General features: G+C 40.6%; 1 protein-coding gene across 2 annotated transcripts in view; it reads right to left on the bottom strand.

Annotated features, from left to right (window-relative positions):
- Positions 1-327: 327 nt before the first annotated feature.
- Positions 328-18379, bottom strand: part of trip4 (thyroid hormone receptor interactor 4) — a 71626-nt gene continuing 53574 nt past the window's right edge. For both annotated transcript variants that reach the window (XM_030080894.1, XM_030080902.1), the window contains one exon: positions 328-662. In XM_030080894.1, the coding sequence (XP_029936754.1) occupies positions 598-662 (65 nt within the window). In that variant the 3' untranslated portion in view covers positions 328-597. The remainder of the gene's footprint in view (positions 663-18379) is intronic.

Raw genomic sequence — 18379 nt, 5'->3', positions numbered from 1 at the left:
TAACAGCGTAGATTTAGCACCTTTGTTTATTTGCCAGCGAGGTAAAGATGCTGCTGTCACAAAGAGGACTCTCTATCATGCTTAGGCCATGAATTTGAGAGGCCTGCCTCTGACAGCTATTGTTGCTGAAAATAATGAGGGAGAGGGAAGTGATTGCTCTTGTGGCCAACAGGTTCTTGAGTAACAACACGGCTCAGAGATCCTTTCCCTCGCTGTCTCATTAAACATGATAGGTGAATTAAAACACATTTCTAGTTGTGACAGACTTGCACTTGAAGGTATCAGCAAATAATGTGCATTTCTGTAAAAGATGGCACACCAAACAAATCTGGAGATCTTTTTATTTTATTTTTGCAAATAAAATCAGTTCAAGCAAGGCAAAACAGATGCTGTAAAGTGTCAAGGCTCATATTAAAATAGAGTTTTGTAATTTTTTAGTCATACCTCCTGATAAAATAAAGGTTGGATGACCAAATGGATAATGTGATGATTTTTATACATTTTTTTTTTTCACAACAAGCTCAATTACAATGTCCTCCTCAGCCGCGGCCAATCAGACGTAGTATTGGTTTTTCTTCCTTCGCTTCTTCTCTGACGTCATTCTGCAGCTGATGGAAGCAGCCCCTTCTTGGCACCCTGGTGGTACTGACTCTCCAGCTTCCCTGTGAGAGAAAAGGGGCGAAAGGGAAGGGCGGGAGGGGAGAGAGGAGGAAGGGATGAATCACAACACCATCAAAGGGACAGAGTGACCTTTCTGAGAGCTCAAGGCCTGCTGATTAGAGGCGGCCGATGGCAGACAGGGGAGAGAAAGAGAGACACAGAAAGAGACAGGCAGAGAGAGGGGAGGTAAAAGGCCAAAGAGGCTCTGTATTCCTCCGCTTGGAGAGATTAGACTACAGCCTTTATTGTCAGAACACTGAGATGTCTCTTAATCTGGTTCTATAGAAGTATATGCTGCAATGCTGAGAGGGACCACAGATACAATCATGCACTGCTTTGATGCTTGTCAAAAGCCACATGACCAAAAAAAAAACAAAAAAAAAAAACAAAACAACTCACACAGTATCAGCATTTTTCTTAAATCCCAGATAACTACTGTCACTTAGGTATCCTGCTCTAGAGGTGAATGCACAGAATGGATAGCAGTGTTTAGCAAAGCATATCAAAACTACTTTTATCACAGGGATGGCAAAAACTGGAGATTAAAATGCTAAAATAGATAATAATGTGTAATGTGCTATCAGTAAAATCACATTACATAATAAAATTATGACTAACTAATAACCATACACAATTACACGGAACTGGGCTCCATTAACAATTATGTGTGATGTATAAAAAAATATTTTCCATGCTTAGTCTGCAAGGAAAATTACAACAGCCAAGGATTTTTTTTTTTTTTTTAAATCTTGGCAGATTCTGCTGCTGAACCACATAGTGCTTACTTTAGCACCTGCAGGCACTTGATGATTAGCACACTAGCCTATCATTTGCAAGCCATAATGGAGCAGTTTCCATTGTTGTAGGAACTGCTATGATTATATGGTGGCATCAGTAATTTATGTGGACCACAGCTGAAAATCTTTACAAACTGGCAAACAGTTGAGAAGCTTATCAAGTTGCTATTAATTGAAACGCTCGAGGCTTTGCTCATGAAAATAGCCCTCGGAGCCGCTGTCCTATATGCTGTAACTACCTTCCTCAACTCCGCTCCTTGTAACATTAGCATTTTAATTTCCTCCAATTGAGCTCATTCCCCACACACTGCGGTTTGCTCCACTGCTGTTTTCAATGCGGAACGAGCTTTTGTTGGGTTAGATAATCTTAGTTGACCTCATCCGTAACTGCGAGGCACACGGTAATCTAGCATCTCTGTGCTCAAAACAAAAGTCTCCTGCTTGTCAAACCATGGCATTAGCTAGCTGTTTTCCACTTGGCTGAGGCAGGGAAAAAATGATATAAGTGTGGCAGGCAGGGGTGGTGGTTGTCACTTGTGCTTTCTTTTCATGTTGTCACATTATGGCTGAACTCCGTGGGTAGTAGCAGCGTAAACAAGGTGTTAAGGAGAAGTGCTGTTTGCTCACCATTTCCAAGCCTGTCTGAAAGGCTGTCAGTGTCTGTCTGTTATGCCGGGAGCAAGTGTTGCATAGGTTGGGGAGCGTCTCTGGAATTTTTGGGTGGCTGCTGCCAAATGGCAAAGTAATCCAAGAGATTGCTTAAATGATAAATCTTCTACAAGAAAAATACATTATTGGCGTTTTTTTAGATTCGCTAGAGAGGGTTTAAGAGTAGCACGACTCCACTGTGTATTTTAGAAGAAAATGAATATTGTATTTGAAGTACTGAATAACTATCCCATAAATTAAAGAGGTGGCAGTTCACCTCCTGAGAGCCAAAGTCAGAGCTGTGTTGTGCCAGCATAAGCAGAGCTGTTTCTGAGAAGCGTGCTAATGCTCAAACTGCTCTGACTTGTTGACTTGCCGCTTGCTTGCTATCCATTCGGGCGCTGTGTGAAAAAAAAAAAAAAAAAAAAAAAAAAAAAAAAAGGATTTAAAATTGTCGAAAACCAGCTCCGGCAATTTCTAACGTCAAGACTCGGTAATGTTTCTGTGAACCGCGTGAGGACAGAAGTCATTACATAAGTGAATCAAGCACCCACAAATTAAGAATTTGTGTTTTTATTGTAGCAAGTAAGAACTGACCGATGCCAAAAGACAGTTAAGGACATTAAAGGATGTGGTTATGAAAAAACAACTCGTCTCATAATGCAACGGGGATGACGTGACCTGTTTTATCTGAACGAGAGCTTCCGAAAAATTATGTGACCACTATGACAAAAGTGACAACAGCCAATTTTCAACTTCAACAGTCTGTCTGGGGGCGCAGTGAACAAGTCATACCCGCTATGTTTGCTAGGAAAGTTAATCCGGCAATGTTACATATTCCATGTGTGAAAGCGACTTCTGTTAATGGCTCTGGAGCTGCTGAGCTGTCGTATTTCAGAGTGGGTGATGAGCTGAGAGAGCTAGAGGGAACGAAGTAAAAGTGGATGGAGGGGGGAGTAGGTGGAAAAAACAGGGAGACAGCAAAAATGAGACAGAAGGGGTGAGGAGAGGGAGGGAGAGCAGGAGTTTGAGAGAACAAATAATAGGGAGAAAGCGATACAGATAAAAAGACAGTGGCATGGGAGAGAGGGAGAAATAGAAAGGCTGGCACATCGATTGGCTGAGATAATTTCCCATTGATTGCTGCACTGTTTGGAGATTGCTGGAGAAAGGTTTATTGCCCACACGCTGCAGCTGGGGAGGAGGCCATAAAATAGGCACAGGTTGTCTGCAGAGGGCTGGCTCTCCATCATCAAGACCGTAAAACACATGCCCGGACACACAAAGAGACACAGAGGCACATGCAGCAGCCGCACACTCATATACAGTATTTTGAGACTGCCTTTGCATCCTCACAATCAGGACTACATGCATACCATTCCCATTACGACTAATGAGAGAAAATGGACCATCGCTGATGAAAAGCGCACTCACATAATCTCTTCAAAATCCGGGGGCAGTAGTGCAAAGAGTATTTACTAAGCTGAAATAGAGGTCTATTGACAGCCTCCCTGACATCAATAACACTGAAGCTCATCAGCCTCTTTGCAATAATAATCACTGGAATGACTGGCTGGTTGCTCCTATTTGTGGGAACAAGTGTCTAGATACTGCAGAGTGGAAAACAGGTAGCATTTTGTATGCCATCCTTGTGTTACACAGTGGTCCCAATTCTGCAGAATAATGAACCTAGAACAGCTATGCAAACACGACCAAATGTTGATACACCTTCTGACGACATACATTGACATCAGGAAATTACTTGATGCCTGCAAAGGATGAGAGAGAGAAGGAAAGTTGAAAGTGGGGCATAAGTAGCTGTGTGATTGAATATAACACCTTCAGCAGTATCTGTTACAATGATTCCCAGTGGGCACCCACAATACCCAATTCAGAGTCTATCAGAGGCGTACTGTCTGGGGAGTAAAAGGAAATGCAGAGAGAAATAAGGCAAGAGCAATCTAATTTTAAACGGCAGGGTTTAAAAAGGACACTGGGAAAAAAAAAGCAAGCACAAGGCTGGATAATACATTCATTTACACTATTCATTCAATGACAGCCTCCACTCAAAGGCTGCACAAGTACTTTCTACATTTCGCAGAGTCTCTTGTATTACTCATGGCTATCTCTGGCATTTTGCAGGGAGCTTATTAAGCTCACCTGAGCTGAGTGTTCAGTGCACCCCAGAGACGTTTGTTCTGTGGGAAAATGGTTGGTAACATATTGGAAGTATTTAGCATGTGTTTACAGAGCTTGAGCCAGTCAATAAGAGCTAAAAGCAATTTCTCTGACAAATCACATGCTGCAATTAAAAAAACATTGCCCTGAAGTGTCTGTGATAATGTTAATTACAAGGAAGTGGGGCTGGGCAATATACTGTATCTATATTATATCAATATTGTGATATGAGTTCAGATATCGTAGTGGGTATTTTTCCGGGTTGTAAAGGCTGAATTATAGTGAAAAGATGAAAATTTCTGAATTTATCTATGCCTCTAAATGCTTGGTCATCATATCCACATTACTATTGACTGTTTATCATAAATCTCTTGTGTGTAAATGTCTTATGAAAGCACAGCCATTCCTATAATATTGTCACAATATCAATATTGAGGTATTTAGTCAGGATATTGTAATATTTGATTTTGTCCACACTGGCCGTCCCTACATGAAAGGACTAGAAAAACGATTTTTCATAGAAATGGTCTTCAACCAGAATGATTTGCACTATGCCACTAAGAATGAGCTGTTAAATGTTAGCAGCTTCTATCTCTCATATTTCAGTGGCTGAAACACTGTTATGGTAGTCTTTTTTAGGGATGTACTGCAAGGACTCCCAGTTTGTGATAAATCTAGTAGGCTTCTTGAAAAAAGATTAATTCCAACATCCACTCAGTAACGCTGCCCCTCTATCTTCTTTGCCTTATCTTGCCTCAGCTCAGTACACCTCCAGCTGAAGTCATTCTGCACGTGAAACCAAACCCACAGCCCCAAGCACTGCAGAGAAGTGGCTGTATACAAATCTCTCGGTAGCCAAGGGAGAAGAGCTAGAGAGGAGGGCGCAAAAAATTGCCTGGATTCCCATCTTGCTGTTAGTCACACCTAATTTACATTCCCTTCCTGTGCTGCCTGGCTGGTGAATTTACAAGTGGATAGAGAAGGTGCTGTGTGCAAGACTTGTGTCGGCATGCTGTTTGCAAGGGACAGGGAGAAACATCAACCATGCTTCCCACCGCAGGAAAGACAGGCTCTCTCCATCTCCCGCTCTCTCCAAAACCTTGCTGCCTGAAGCTGTTTTCACAGACACCGAGGGGCTGTAATGGCTGAGTGATTTCTCCAACCAGCGGTGCACTGTTGAGCTGCTTTAGTCACGCACACGACAGCTCGTCACAACTCGCCAGAGAACCAGTGTCTGGCAAGTTGGGGACAGCAAAGGAGGGTGGTGTTGGCTACAGTGGGTAGATTCAAAGCAGTGAGGACACACTGATATCTGGTTTACAACCACAGCCTGAATAAAATGTTACATAGTATCGACTGGACCTGCTTTTAGTACACAATATCAGATCACTTCATACAGCTTTTTTTTTTTTTGTTGGCAAGCTTTTTATAGTTTGCCAGGCATTTATTTTTTTAAATTATGAACATATGTCCTTAGCATACATATAGGCCTACATCATGAATAATATAGCCATGTAAATGTATGACAAATGATAAATGAGGCCACATTTTCTTCAGGGAAAAAAGATGAGCTGGCTTTAATTTTTAGGATGGATTGGATCTGTAAATTTCATCAAGTGCGGCATTGTGCACTTTAATATCCACCCACACCTTCCCAAGAGAACCAAACTGTTTCATTTGACAAACTTTGCTTCTTCTCTCCGATAAGGTAATGTTAGGATTTGCCCATGGCTATACAGCAGTCTCAGTCTTCAAGGAACTACTCAAATTATACAAGATCATAGCATATGGGTTTAGTATTTCAGAGCCAAATTGGGTGGCAGCAGCCTAAAAGTTACAAAGGACCAGAGAGTCCAAATCCCCTGACCAGTTGGGGAAAACCGGGTGGGTGGAATCCTCACCGACTGAAGCTGAAGTCTTGCTGAGGGAAACACTTAACCCCCAGCTGCTCTAATGGAGCAGCTCATAGGCCCAAAGTGGAGGACTGAGGCTGCACTGGCTAGCTTTGTGTTGCTGAAAAATATCACATATGCTCAGGAAATTTCTCTTGGATATTTCGAGACTACAGGGCAAAAACAGTTCAGCAGAGGAAAAAAAAATTATTTGACAGATTTAAACTTTATAGCTGCACTATTTCATAAAAGCAATCAAAGTCTCTTTCATCATCCACACTTTGTGAGTTAGAGATCACTTAATTCAACTGGAGAGACAAAAAGCCAAAGCGTAAAAGCGACTGCGAGGGTTTTTCGATGCCAATTCTGAAAATCACTGATTGTGTTTTGTTATTCAACTGACTTTTGTTAGTTCATCTGAACAACTTCTTGCAATGTACATGGTAAGTAACACACACATAAGGACACCGGGTGATTGATAATCTGAGCAAGCATAAGAGAGAAAATTGAGCAGAATAACAGTTTTCTAAGATTCAACTATTACACTGGAAACATGCCCATACACCAATTCCTGTTGAACGAGCAGATGGATCTTCCTTCTGGAAGCCATGTGTTACATGTCCTATTTTTTCTTCCACAACTCCATTGTTGTGTGACCCTTCTTTCAGAAGAGTGCCAGTAGTCAAACACCAACCGTTTAAGAGAAACAAGAGACTTTTATCTCTCTGTCAAGTTGTGCCGGCACAGTGACTGGGGAACTCGCAATGACTGAGTGAAAAAGTCTATCAGTTCCTGGGAGTCGCCCATACTAATGTGCCCCAGCAGAGAGAGCAGATTCCCCCTGCGGCCATGAGTAATTCTTGGAAAGGGGGCCAGCGCCTCACTGCTTATCAATCACTCCCTTACAGGCTCCTACAGTGAGCTAGTGGCTGCTGTGTTGCTAAGAGGACTGCGGCTGAGCAATGTCAATACAACATCTGAAAACATACTGGGGTAAAAATTCATCTTTTCAGCTACACATAGTTTACGCACAAAGGAGTGGATTTTTTTGCAACATCTGATCAAAATGGTTCGGGGGGAAATGACAGAACGTTAACTTTAAGTATTTCATTCAGAATTTCATGTCATGTTTTTGGAGTGAGTGGCTGTATTGTGTCTAAAATAAAACAGATGTTCCATTTGTTCTCTCTGAGCAGGGTGTATTGTCAGGGCTACAGGGTTTTCATTTTCATTCACAAAGTCGCAGGAGAAACAAAGACGCCAGCTGGAGATGACATCAAGTAATATAAATGGAAATAACATTAAAAATCTGTGCAGCCATTTATTTGTTGAAGTGTAACAATATCATAACATGCACAGGAACACTCGATGCTCTATAGCTCCATTTAGCTTCCCTCCATATAAATCTGCCTATTTTCTTTTATCCTGACTTGCAGAATACAAAATGCAACTTCTGCCCTATTAACATGAAAAATTCTGTTTCTGGTTCATTTACAAGATGTAACGTCAGACTGTCCCTGTTGTCCACTACTCTGGCTCCATTCTCCACTTAGACAGGATTTTCCAGAAAACAACTCCAGTTCTACTTTGGCCTCATGTTACGATTTTTCAAATAGTGTAATACAACCTCAGCCTTTCCAATACAAATGTTTCCACATAGTTTAAAGAGGGCGGCATCTCTTAATTATCATCGTGTTTCAATGTTTTGCAGCGATACAAATCGCTGCAAAACAAGAAAAGAAAGAAAAGAAAATCTCACAATCAGTTATAACATAAAAGTGAGCTGCACTGCCAGCTCCATCAGGGCCCGGAGTGCATTAACACCCTCTCAGCAGAACCCGGAAACCACATTAAACTCCAAACAAACAAATTACCAAAAATGTTAAAGCATAATTAGAGAAATAAGTTGGCAATTAAAGTGGAAGTTATAGAAGCACTTTTTAGTTGTATCCAAAAGAAAGATAAACGTTGCTAATTGCATTTTTTAAGGCAGGCTGTTCCAAAGTTTAGGAGCCCTGAATGCAATTGCTTATTTGTCTTTTTTCTTTAATCTAGACTGTGCATTAGAAGTTAAGTGCCTTGTAGTACAAGCCAGGCCAACTTATTTATTGCTTGTAAAATAATAAATAAAACCCCAAAATCATTTTTAAATTTGACTGGAAGCCTTTGAAATAGCTTAGCTTCCAAGGCAAACTCACATTTGTAAGGCAAGCCAATGTATTTCTCATTTGTATCAATATAAAGACACCAAGCATCCAAAAGCAGCACAATATGGGCTACAATACATAATAATAATAATAAAAAAATATCAGCAGTAATGTACTCTTGGACAGCTATGTTGATCTACAGCATGGATGTAAAAACAAGTTACATATTCTGTTTAAATGCAGTGATAGCTGAGTATTTTGCTAAAAAACTGACAATGATATTTATCTCAGCTGGCAATATCAAGGGCTGTCAGTTCAAAATGAAAATGCTGGTGCTGAGAAAATCGAGGATCCCAATCAGACTTCTTACCACCCTTGAGGGAATGCTCACACAAGTGCAAATGAGGGCAGTCATCCAGAAGATGTTATATTCCTTTCACATTAGCTTCTATCACATCCTGTTGTTGGAGCAAAGTGTTGTCATCTAAACCCCAGTACACACAGCTATAGTCAAAACCTTCTAATAGCCTTGTAACTGCACGTTGTTTAAACTGTTGTCAACTGACTGAAAATGAGGAAAAGAGAAGACTTGTCACATAGCAGTGTCTAGAAAGAAGTGCTAATTATATCTAGACAACGCTGTTAATCCAATACAGTGAAACCGAATCACAGCTAGGACAATAATAACAGTAAGACAGCAAAGTCTTTATTAATACAAAGATAAGAAACAATCCAGCTAAGACTACAATTACACCTCCTTTATCCTTAATTATGGACAAATTGGGTGTGATGTGCGCAGAGTTTGGCGATTTGTCCTGGCTTTGACAGCACTTCTCCATTTCTTGTAATTCCATGTGTATTTCATCCTCTAGAGGAGAGAAAGCCTCTTGTCAGGCTGCACACAGTTGGGTGCTAAGGGCTTTAAAAAGCTACTTAAATCCTCAGTAGCCACAATGTCAAAGGGACAAAATATCATAAAGCGCAGCCCAGTTTTTTACAGCCGCGATGGGACTCTGAAAAGGTGAATACAGCCGTGTTATTAAAAAGGGTCCTTATAAAGCGGCCTTGGCCACATCTAATTAGAATGTAAATGCAGTGTGGGCTGGGGATGGATCACAAGGGATAGACATTGGCATTTAGATTATGCTGAGACTAGATTACTGATGACACTGTGTGTTGGTGAGATAGCCTTTTTGAGAGCAGTTTGGCAACTGACTAATTGTGTTTCACCACCAGCAGTGTAGCCTGTCACTGTTCTATCATTGGTAATTAACAACAGGGAAAGGAGAGGTATGTTGTTGCGTGGGCACAATACAAACAATCCACAACAACGCCAGCGGATGCGTGTACACACAGACACAAAACCTCACGGTAGTGTATATGTACACGCACACACACACTCACACAGGCACTTTGCATCTCTACTACCTTGTACTTGATTGAAAGAGTGAACAGACTCTGTGCTCTGTGCCGAGGACTTGAAGCTTCTCAGTAGAAATCCTCTCAACACAGCACATTTCCTCATCGGGGGCATATGCATGAACAGAGCAGCTAAGACCAAACACAGAAGCAAAGACAGAATGGAGAAAGAGCAAAGACAGAGAGCAGGCAAGAGAGAGAGGGAGAGAGGGGAGTGCAGAGAGAGGGAGAGAGCAGAGTGGAATAAATTGAAGCTGATCTGGTGCTCTGCATTCTGAGGAGGCTGGATTTGCATATCTGTGCAGCGGTGCAGAGGGAGAAATGTGTCGGTGCTGACAGCAAGCTGAATATCTTAAACCTCCGTTGACACCCCTGCAGGCACCCTCTCCTCACATACACAGATACACAATGGAATACGCACACTCGCAGAATCACACAGATGCGGACACATGCACGAATGTGCACACCCCACACACACGTGTGCACGCATACACATGAGAGTTAAGGTCAGGAGATGGGAAGCTTTGTGCGTTGCTTTGTTCCTGCATAGTGATATACAGTAGCGCTTGTTGTTTACCAGTCAGCTCGAGCACAAGACTCTGGGGAAAGGACCCGGTGAGGCAGGCCCATGCTCTGCTGACATATCTCTATGTATGTGTGTGTGTGAGATGTTAAAACAGACAGAAATACAAAAGGCAAAACACACCTGTATGCATACAGCCTCCCAATTTGTAATTGCATGTAGCAGCTTGATCTATAAATATAACATCACTGTTGGACGCAACACCTACAGTGCACATTTGCACGGGTAATACTGGGCAACATGCCGACACAAAATCAGAGTCCAAATTCCATCAGTGGGATTTAAACCTTCTACTGCCAACTTAGTGCTAGAGAAACATACATTTTTTCCCCTCAACAACAGAGAAATACATAGAAATGAGCTGCAGAGACGACAAACTCCAAAGAAAATCAAGGGTCTACACTAACAATCCCTAACAAACTGGTACAGTAGCTGCAGTTTCAAAGCTTCATTCTACTGTGGATGTAAATATGATGTCTCAAAATTTAATTTGGCAATGTGCATGTAGCGGTATGAATCAGGAACTTTCTTATTTTAGAACTTGAAAAAACAGATTATGATGAGGATAATCTGTATTTTGTAGGCTCCACACTACCCTACGATAATATCAGAAAGTCAACCTGTGGAAACTTCAAAGCTCAAAGGGTTTCTCTGTTAACCCTGTATGATGATGTCAAAGCACTCAGAAATCATTCAACTACTGCTTCATATGAGGATTTTCCACCCCCCCCACCCCCACTCCTCCCCCCGACCCGACTGTGATCTATCAGATCTACTGCAGCATGAGCTGAACAGGAAGATGGTTGAAGAACACAGTGAGTACAAACAAACAGAATCTCATTACTGAATGTGTAGGTGTCTCAGAGAAAACAGACATTTTGATACACCTTACTGCAAATATATGAGCATGTATACCCAAACTCAGGGCAGCACTACTCATACAGTCACAGTTTTTTATAAAAGCCATGGAAGATCCCTATTACTCACTTTTTTCAGTATGTAGTTGCCCAGTCCTAGAATTGCTCTTATTTGTGATTTTTTTAAAAAATATGCAAATCCAGTGAAGCAAATCTGTGCCAAATATTTGCAATTACGACAAATAATGGGCAATACCATCTTTCTTATAAATAATTCTCAATACATTGAAAATTACTCTGTGACATTTTTATGTGAAAATGTACGTTTCATATTTAGTTTCAAATAATATTTCCATACATTTTAATATAACCACTTACATCCCCAGCTAACCCCCCTGTCGAAAGATTCAGATAAATAAAGTCCTTTTACAGCACTATATAGCTTCCATGCCTAAAAGTTAGCATGTGATTCTTTACTGTAAGTCTGATGTCAGTTTAAAATATTTAAGATCCTCAGTGGGTGAGTAAAAACTGTTTTAGACAGGCACATAGCAGGGGTGAATTCTGCTTTCTGACAGTCAAATCCACAGATGTTACACTTCACCAGACTTATCTTCACACTGCATCATAAAAGCCCAGAGGGGATTTAACTCTGCTACTTGTGCTTCAACGCAGCAATCACCAAGAATCGGTGAAACATATTTGCCTGACATTGTCTAATAGCCACCATGATTTCTGGTAATTCCTGCATTGGCTTAGGGTTTTATCTATATGAGTTCTCCATGTGCTCCTATATAGCTCAATGGGGAGAGCATAGTACAAACAGTACTAGTGGTTCGATTCCCACTGTGTTCAGATCATACTGCGAGGCACTTTGGATAAAAATGCTCCGCCAAATGGTGTGTGCGAGTGTGGGCGAAAGTAGCAGCACTGACAAAAATAACTGGGGCTTTTCAAGCAGCCAACTATGTTTGCCATGATTTTCTGACAAATGCTTCAGCACAGTTTCTTCATTTTGAGGTTCTTACTGAGATATCTGAAGACCCATGGCTGACATTATGAGTGCAAAATATCAATAGAATCCATTGGCCCTGGTTAAGTAGCTCATTTAGCCCAAGGTTATGTTAGCTCAAGGTCATGTTTGGGTCTCTGAAGGCTACAACACTTCTGCCTCTGGAGAGAGAGAGAGAAAGAGAAAGAGTGGGAAAGTGCTGATGGGTCAGTCAATCTCTATCCTGTCTACTGATTGGTGAGAAATAGTGAAGGAAGAGTGTGCAGTGTGTGCGTGTAGGTATGACAAAGTGTAAGAGGACGATGCATGTTATGCTGTGGGTGTGAGTGTGTGTGTGTGTGTGTGGTGAGGGGGAGGGGAGGAAGTGTAACACGCTGGACCAGCTCCTTGGCATGCCAGAGGCACAATGACATTGATCCACCAGACCTCTCTCCATCAGTCTCCCTGACAGAGGTAACTGGATTGTTCATAAAAATGGAAATTGAGCCATGCTATTCTCATGCATGCAGGCACACTCAGGCACTGGATGAATCCATACAGGAACAGACATACACACACAGGCTTGTGTATGAACTACCATGCATGGACAAGAAAAAGAAGAGGAAGGAAAAAAAAAAGGCACGTACATAAACAATTCTCCAATATTGCAGCGCTGACAACCTTCAGCAAACCAAGCTAACCTGTGGTGACATTCAAACATAAATGTACAGGTACAAATATTTTTTTCACCACTGCTCTCCTCCATTATCCAGGTACAGGATGGTTTGAACAGATGCAGAGCAAACAGTTGGGGGAGGGGGACACAGGACGAAGGAAGTAAAGCCCTTTTCTGATGAACAATTTGCTGTCATGTGCATTATGAAAACACTTAAAAGGCTAACATTTCAATAGTGCTTGGTTGGCTGTGAAGGTGGGTGGGGTTGATAATTACTGCAAATATGCCACAACATGCAATTAGCTCTCTTGTGTGCATCGTTTGTTGGCCTAGAAGCGTTCCGTGTCACACGCCAATTACCCACAACCTCTCTGAGCACGTGACGAATGCTTGCTTGTACAGATACCAAGCCTGTTTCATCATTACTATGCATGTCAAGAGATACAGAAGGCATGAGTTACATGTTCATGTGTGTTTTATCAAGGGGTGATGGGAGCTTTCAACTGTGCAAGACATGTGGAATACCTAGGGACACAGAGTATTCTGGGGCAAAATGAAAATTCAAAATCACAATTACTGTAACCAAAATAATTGTGGTTTTTCGGTACTATTGTGGTATTGCAAAAATGTGCTAAAAATGTTATATAATTACTGCATGAAATCATTTTACGTTGTTATTTAACTGAAAACGTATATTATCAACACCATGAAGGTTTGCATTAAAATAACACCGCCAAGGCCACATGTTGACATATCTAATACTTTTTAATAGCCTTACTGACCTCAGAAATCACAGTAATCCAATTTATAATGGCGTATATCGTGGTTTATATTAAAACCAATACGTAGTTCAATGAAAATTAGAATTAGCTAAGGTTAGCCATTTAACCACAAATTAATTTGCATCTTGTCACTGTGGCTCGCAAATTTCTTGTTTGTTGATTTCAAAATTATCGGTTTTCTTGCCATGCCCTTATGGGAGCTCTCTGATTTTACAGCATGGCACTGGGGTGAATGTGCGAATGCACCGTCTATGTGTACTGTTCCCATTTTATCATTTCACCACTGAGCAGTTCCAAGTTACCTGAGCAGACTAACCCCAGAACTCACCATCTCTAAAAATAGCCTGATACTTAATCAATTTAGCTCACCCGCTGTTTGTCTCTTTTTCCACGGCTTAGCAATAAAGCAGACTGCAGATGCTATTGATTTTTTGGAAGTTGGGGGTGGGGAGGCAGGGAGGTGGTATAGCTAATGATGGAAATTTTCAGAATGACTGCATCCTTTTACAGGGAGCTGTGTTAATGAGGACCTGAGCCAGAGATGAATTAGGTACTCACACTGGACACAGAGTAATCCTCAAAAACGCAGCGTTAGTGAGACAGGTATCCAGACAGGACCGGCGGCAGTGACTTGGATATACAAGCAGCTTTATAATTGGTGCAGGATATTCCGATCTTGTCTGCATCGAAGCTGAGCATGACAGGGGCATGGATATTTACTTCACAGTGCTAATAGGATGCACTGTCTTCTCTGTTTACTTTAATATGTAAATATTGATGCAGTTTGTGGCAAGAGACGAGAATACATGAGACGAGACAATATCCAGCTGGGCTGCATGCAATTTACCAAACAACTATGTGGGTTGTACTTTTTTTTTTAAATACTGTATTGTACTGTGAGGCATTTTGATACTCAGGGCGGAGTGGTATGCATCCAAAAAATGATAGGAAAAATCCACCCCAAATTACTTTAACACTGATTTAAAAAAACAAAGTCATTGTGCCGTAGCGTGCATTCCTATGCTCATTTTGTTGTTGGAGTGCATATTGTATTTCTCTTGCTCCTGCATTAAAGTGTCCAAACGCAGACAATGTGTCTTCATGTTGAGACATTTCCAGCGCGGCGAAAACAGAGTTCATCAGCAGAAAAATGTTTAGTCATCTAAAACATTAACAGTAAATGTCAGGATTTAGTGTTAGTCTCTCAGTATTGAGTCAATAATCGTCAATAATATGGGGAGAAATCCATTGTAAAAGAACAAGGGATACCAATTTCCTCACCAGCAGAAACCTCAATAGACCACAATGCAACACAGCCACAAGAGATACTGTCTTCTAAAGTGTTGACGTTTCGGGGCTTATGGATTATATCTGAATCTACTTTTTTCCGGGTTATGGCAAAAGTGAATGGGATTTTTATTTTTTTATTAGTTCTTAAAACAGGTCTGAGTAGAGATAACAAATGACTAACTTAACATTTTTAACTTTTAACATAATAGTGTAATTGTTGTTAAAGCCAATCAGTTTACATCCCCATTCATTTTCACATAGACTGAAAGCTTTAATAAAAAAAAAAGTGATTTACACTGCATTTCTGGTGCTGTTTTATTTTTCAGGTGTAACTCCACTGGTAAACTCCTTATGCCATCCACATAGGGAGCAGCTCTCCCTTTTCTATGCTGGATTTCTCTCTGCATGTTTAACATTGCTGCAAATCAGTCAGTCTAAAATTTCAAGCACGAGTATATTTAGAGCTCTTAATCCATGTTACAGTATCAAGGGGCTTTACAGACCCAAATTTTACAGAAAACAAAATGGTATTTGCTGACCTAAACCCTTACAGCAGGTAATAAGAAAAACAAAGCCAAAAGGGGTAAAATGGAAATCTTGAGAAAAATCACAAAGAGATGGAAGCTCATTCTAGGCCGGCCAGGAGTGCAATGGGTACCGAGTGGGCAATGATTATGTGAATAAAGAAGCAATTTCTCTTTTATTTTTAGGGGCCGACACTGAAACAAGAGAGCAAACGCTTCTGTTTTAGATCGCTCATTTGTTGCTGTTCAGATGCTGCTGTGCTGACACTATTACCCAGCGATTTCATTTAATTATGTTTTTTTTTTTTCCCTTTGAATAAGTCATCCAGGATGCAAATGTGGACAGATTAACTTTGGGTTTAAAACTCCACAAATGCTCAACTGTGGAAAACGGAGCAAAGAAGCGCCCCGTAAATGTCCTGTTGAAATCACCTCTGCCGGTCTTAAGTGTGCCTGCTAGCGTGTAATGTTGTTTAACATTTTACTGCAATCACAATTAGAGCATAAAATGCGCATGTTAAATCTGTAGTCCTATGTATTCACTTTTAACTGCAAGCACAGAGCTTTAAAGAGTACACTGTAGAAATGCACACTGGCACTGAATATACCCTGTGCTACATATTGTTTTTCAACTCAATTGTTCAACTTCAAGGTGCTAAAAGACACTCTCTCATCATTATTTAACTTGCCCTTGTCTGACAGTGAAAATGGAATATAAATATGAACTGATGGTGTGATTTGTGCCCTAAATCAGGGAAAAAAATATATAGCTGACAGACTGTACTGTTTACCTCGATTCAGACTTCAGTCATATACAGTACACGATCCAATGTGGCCTAAGTGTGAGGGTGTTCATTCATCAAGCTGAGGCAGGAGAGCGGACAAGACAAGTCAATATGTAGCCAATATTGTAATACTGCTGGATATGAAATCCCCACTTTTATATTGAAAAAGACAGTGAGTTGTCTCAACATTCAACAGGACAAAAGATTCAAGTTAGAAAAAAACACTCAGACTTCACAAATCCTGACTGGTGTGAGCAGGAACCAGGGTGGGAATGAATTCTGATGCTCTACCCATCAACGTTTTCCGGCAGGCAGTTGGCTTCTGTCCAAAATCTTATCAAGGAACACAATAACTTGAGAAAACAAACCTGAATTGAACATCATACCGTATATTATAATATATTATCACATTGGCGCTCAGTGAGACACAACATAACATTAAGTGAAAATGAGCATGAGATCATGCAGCACGACTTGTGTCAGGTGCTGGGACACAAGTGTTCAGTGCATTGTTTGTACACTGAAGTTACACTGTGCTGTGACACTGTCATCAAGTACAAATATGGTAATATGTTTTTACAATACCTTTTCATAGGCTAACACACAGGTTGGCTGGAATAAAGCCACTTTAAGCTGCCATCCATCCACTTCCATGTTTATTTTTCTGACAGATATTACACTAAACTGTATATAATCTTTGATCATTTTTGATAAAGCTGCTTTTATATAAAACGATCTACTATAAGTAAAATCTAAAAAGTTAAAATTCTGACAGATTTGTTAACGTTCAAGGAAAATGCTGATGCATGCAAACAACATGTCTCTGCTGAGTTTCACCCTTTAAAACCTGAGCAACTTCACTCGATTTCTTTCAAAGAATGCCCCTCTCTGAAATATAACGGCAATAATTTTCAAAAATTAATAGAGACAGGACCATGGTAGAGTTGTCACGGAGAAAAAAAAAATAGCCAGAAATAAGCAAAAGAACTTACCATAAAATTAGCATGACTGACCATAATATTAACCAACTTTTTTTTATTGTAACAATAATAACATGAAAATTGTGCAGGTTTCAAAGGCTTGATGTTCGCCATGCATGAAATTACTGGAGACCTGAGTGGGAGATTTGGCTTAAATGTGGGTGGTAACAGTGAGCCGTTCCAAAAATGGGTGGTACTTAATTTACACTTAATTTTACAGTAAAAATTTCTACTGAGTCCCAGTGTAACCAATCCATGGTAAACACACACAGCTCAACACAATGCAACCCACACACTTCCAAAGTGCACCTGAAATCTAAGAGCAGAGTGTGTTGTCTGGATTTAACCTAAATCGAATATTTTCATCTTAAAACCTCTTTTCTTGGAATATTCACAAAATATTGTCCCCCTTCCTACTAACGGCAGACATTTGGCTTATTCAAGACGGTGAGGGAGACAAAAAAAAAAATGGATCCGTTCTCTGTGGTAAACAATGCTGCAGGTTGGCAGTGTTAAACATTTTTTGAGGCAAAAGTTACGCCTGCTCTTTCATGTGCAGTAGCCCTGATGCAGGTTAAGCCTCCCTGCTGTTTAGCTGTGAGGCTCATTGTAGAGAGAGAAAAGAGCCATCGGCAGGGTTCAGCCCACAGATCCACATGTAAAGTGGGTCAACTCTGCTCCTGGAGAGCTTAACGAGCTGCTAGAGGAGTAAGGCAGTGCACTTGATAATTAGCAGGAGGAAGAAAACATGTTTGAGGGGGAGGGCGTGCAGGGAGAGGTGGAGTTCAGATGAGGGAATGTGTGGGTGTTAGGAACATTCAGTTAGAGGTATCTGAAAATCAGGCAATTTCAGGTTTGCAGTTTCTCTTTTTTTGTACTGCGCCCATTACTCCTTAGATTTTTCATAAGAGCTACAACACATTAATCGAGTATTTGTCTTAAAAAAAAAAAAAAAAGAGTAAGTAGGAATTAATAATATTCAAGACCGAACTAGTGGCTGATTGCTGCAGCAGCATTTCCCTCCTCATTATCTTCCTATTTCTGTTGCCTTTTCTTTTTCCAACTCAGCACTCAATTGTGCTAATGTAGTATTGCTTTTCGTCAGGCTTCTACTGTTTAATCACTACTACTGTTTATATGCAATTTGTGTGCTAATATTCCATTGTCAGA

This window comes from Myripristis murdjan, chromosome 3, assembly GCF_902150065.1.
Source record: "Myripristis murdjan chromosome 3, fMyrMur1.1, whole genome shotgun sequence".
NCBI lineage: Eukaryota > Metazoa > Chordata > Actinopteri > Holocentriformes > Holocentridae > Myripristis > Myripristis murdjan.
Note: the sequence above shows the minus strand (reverse complement) of the source record. Positions and strands in the feature narration are given on the sequence as shown.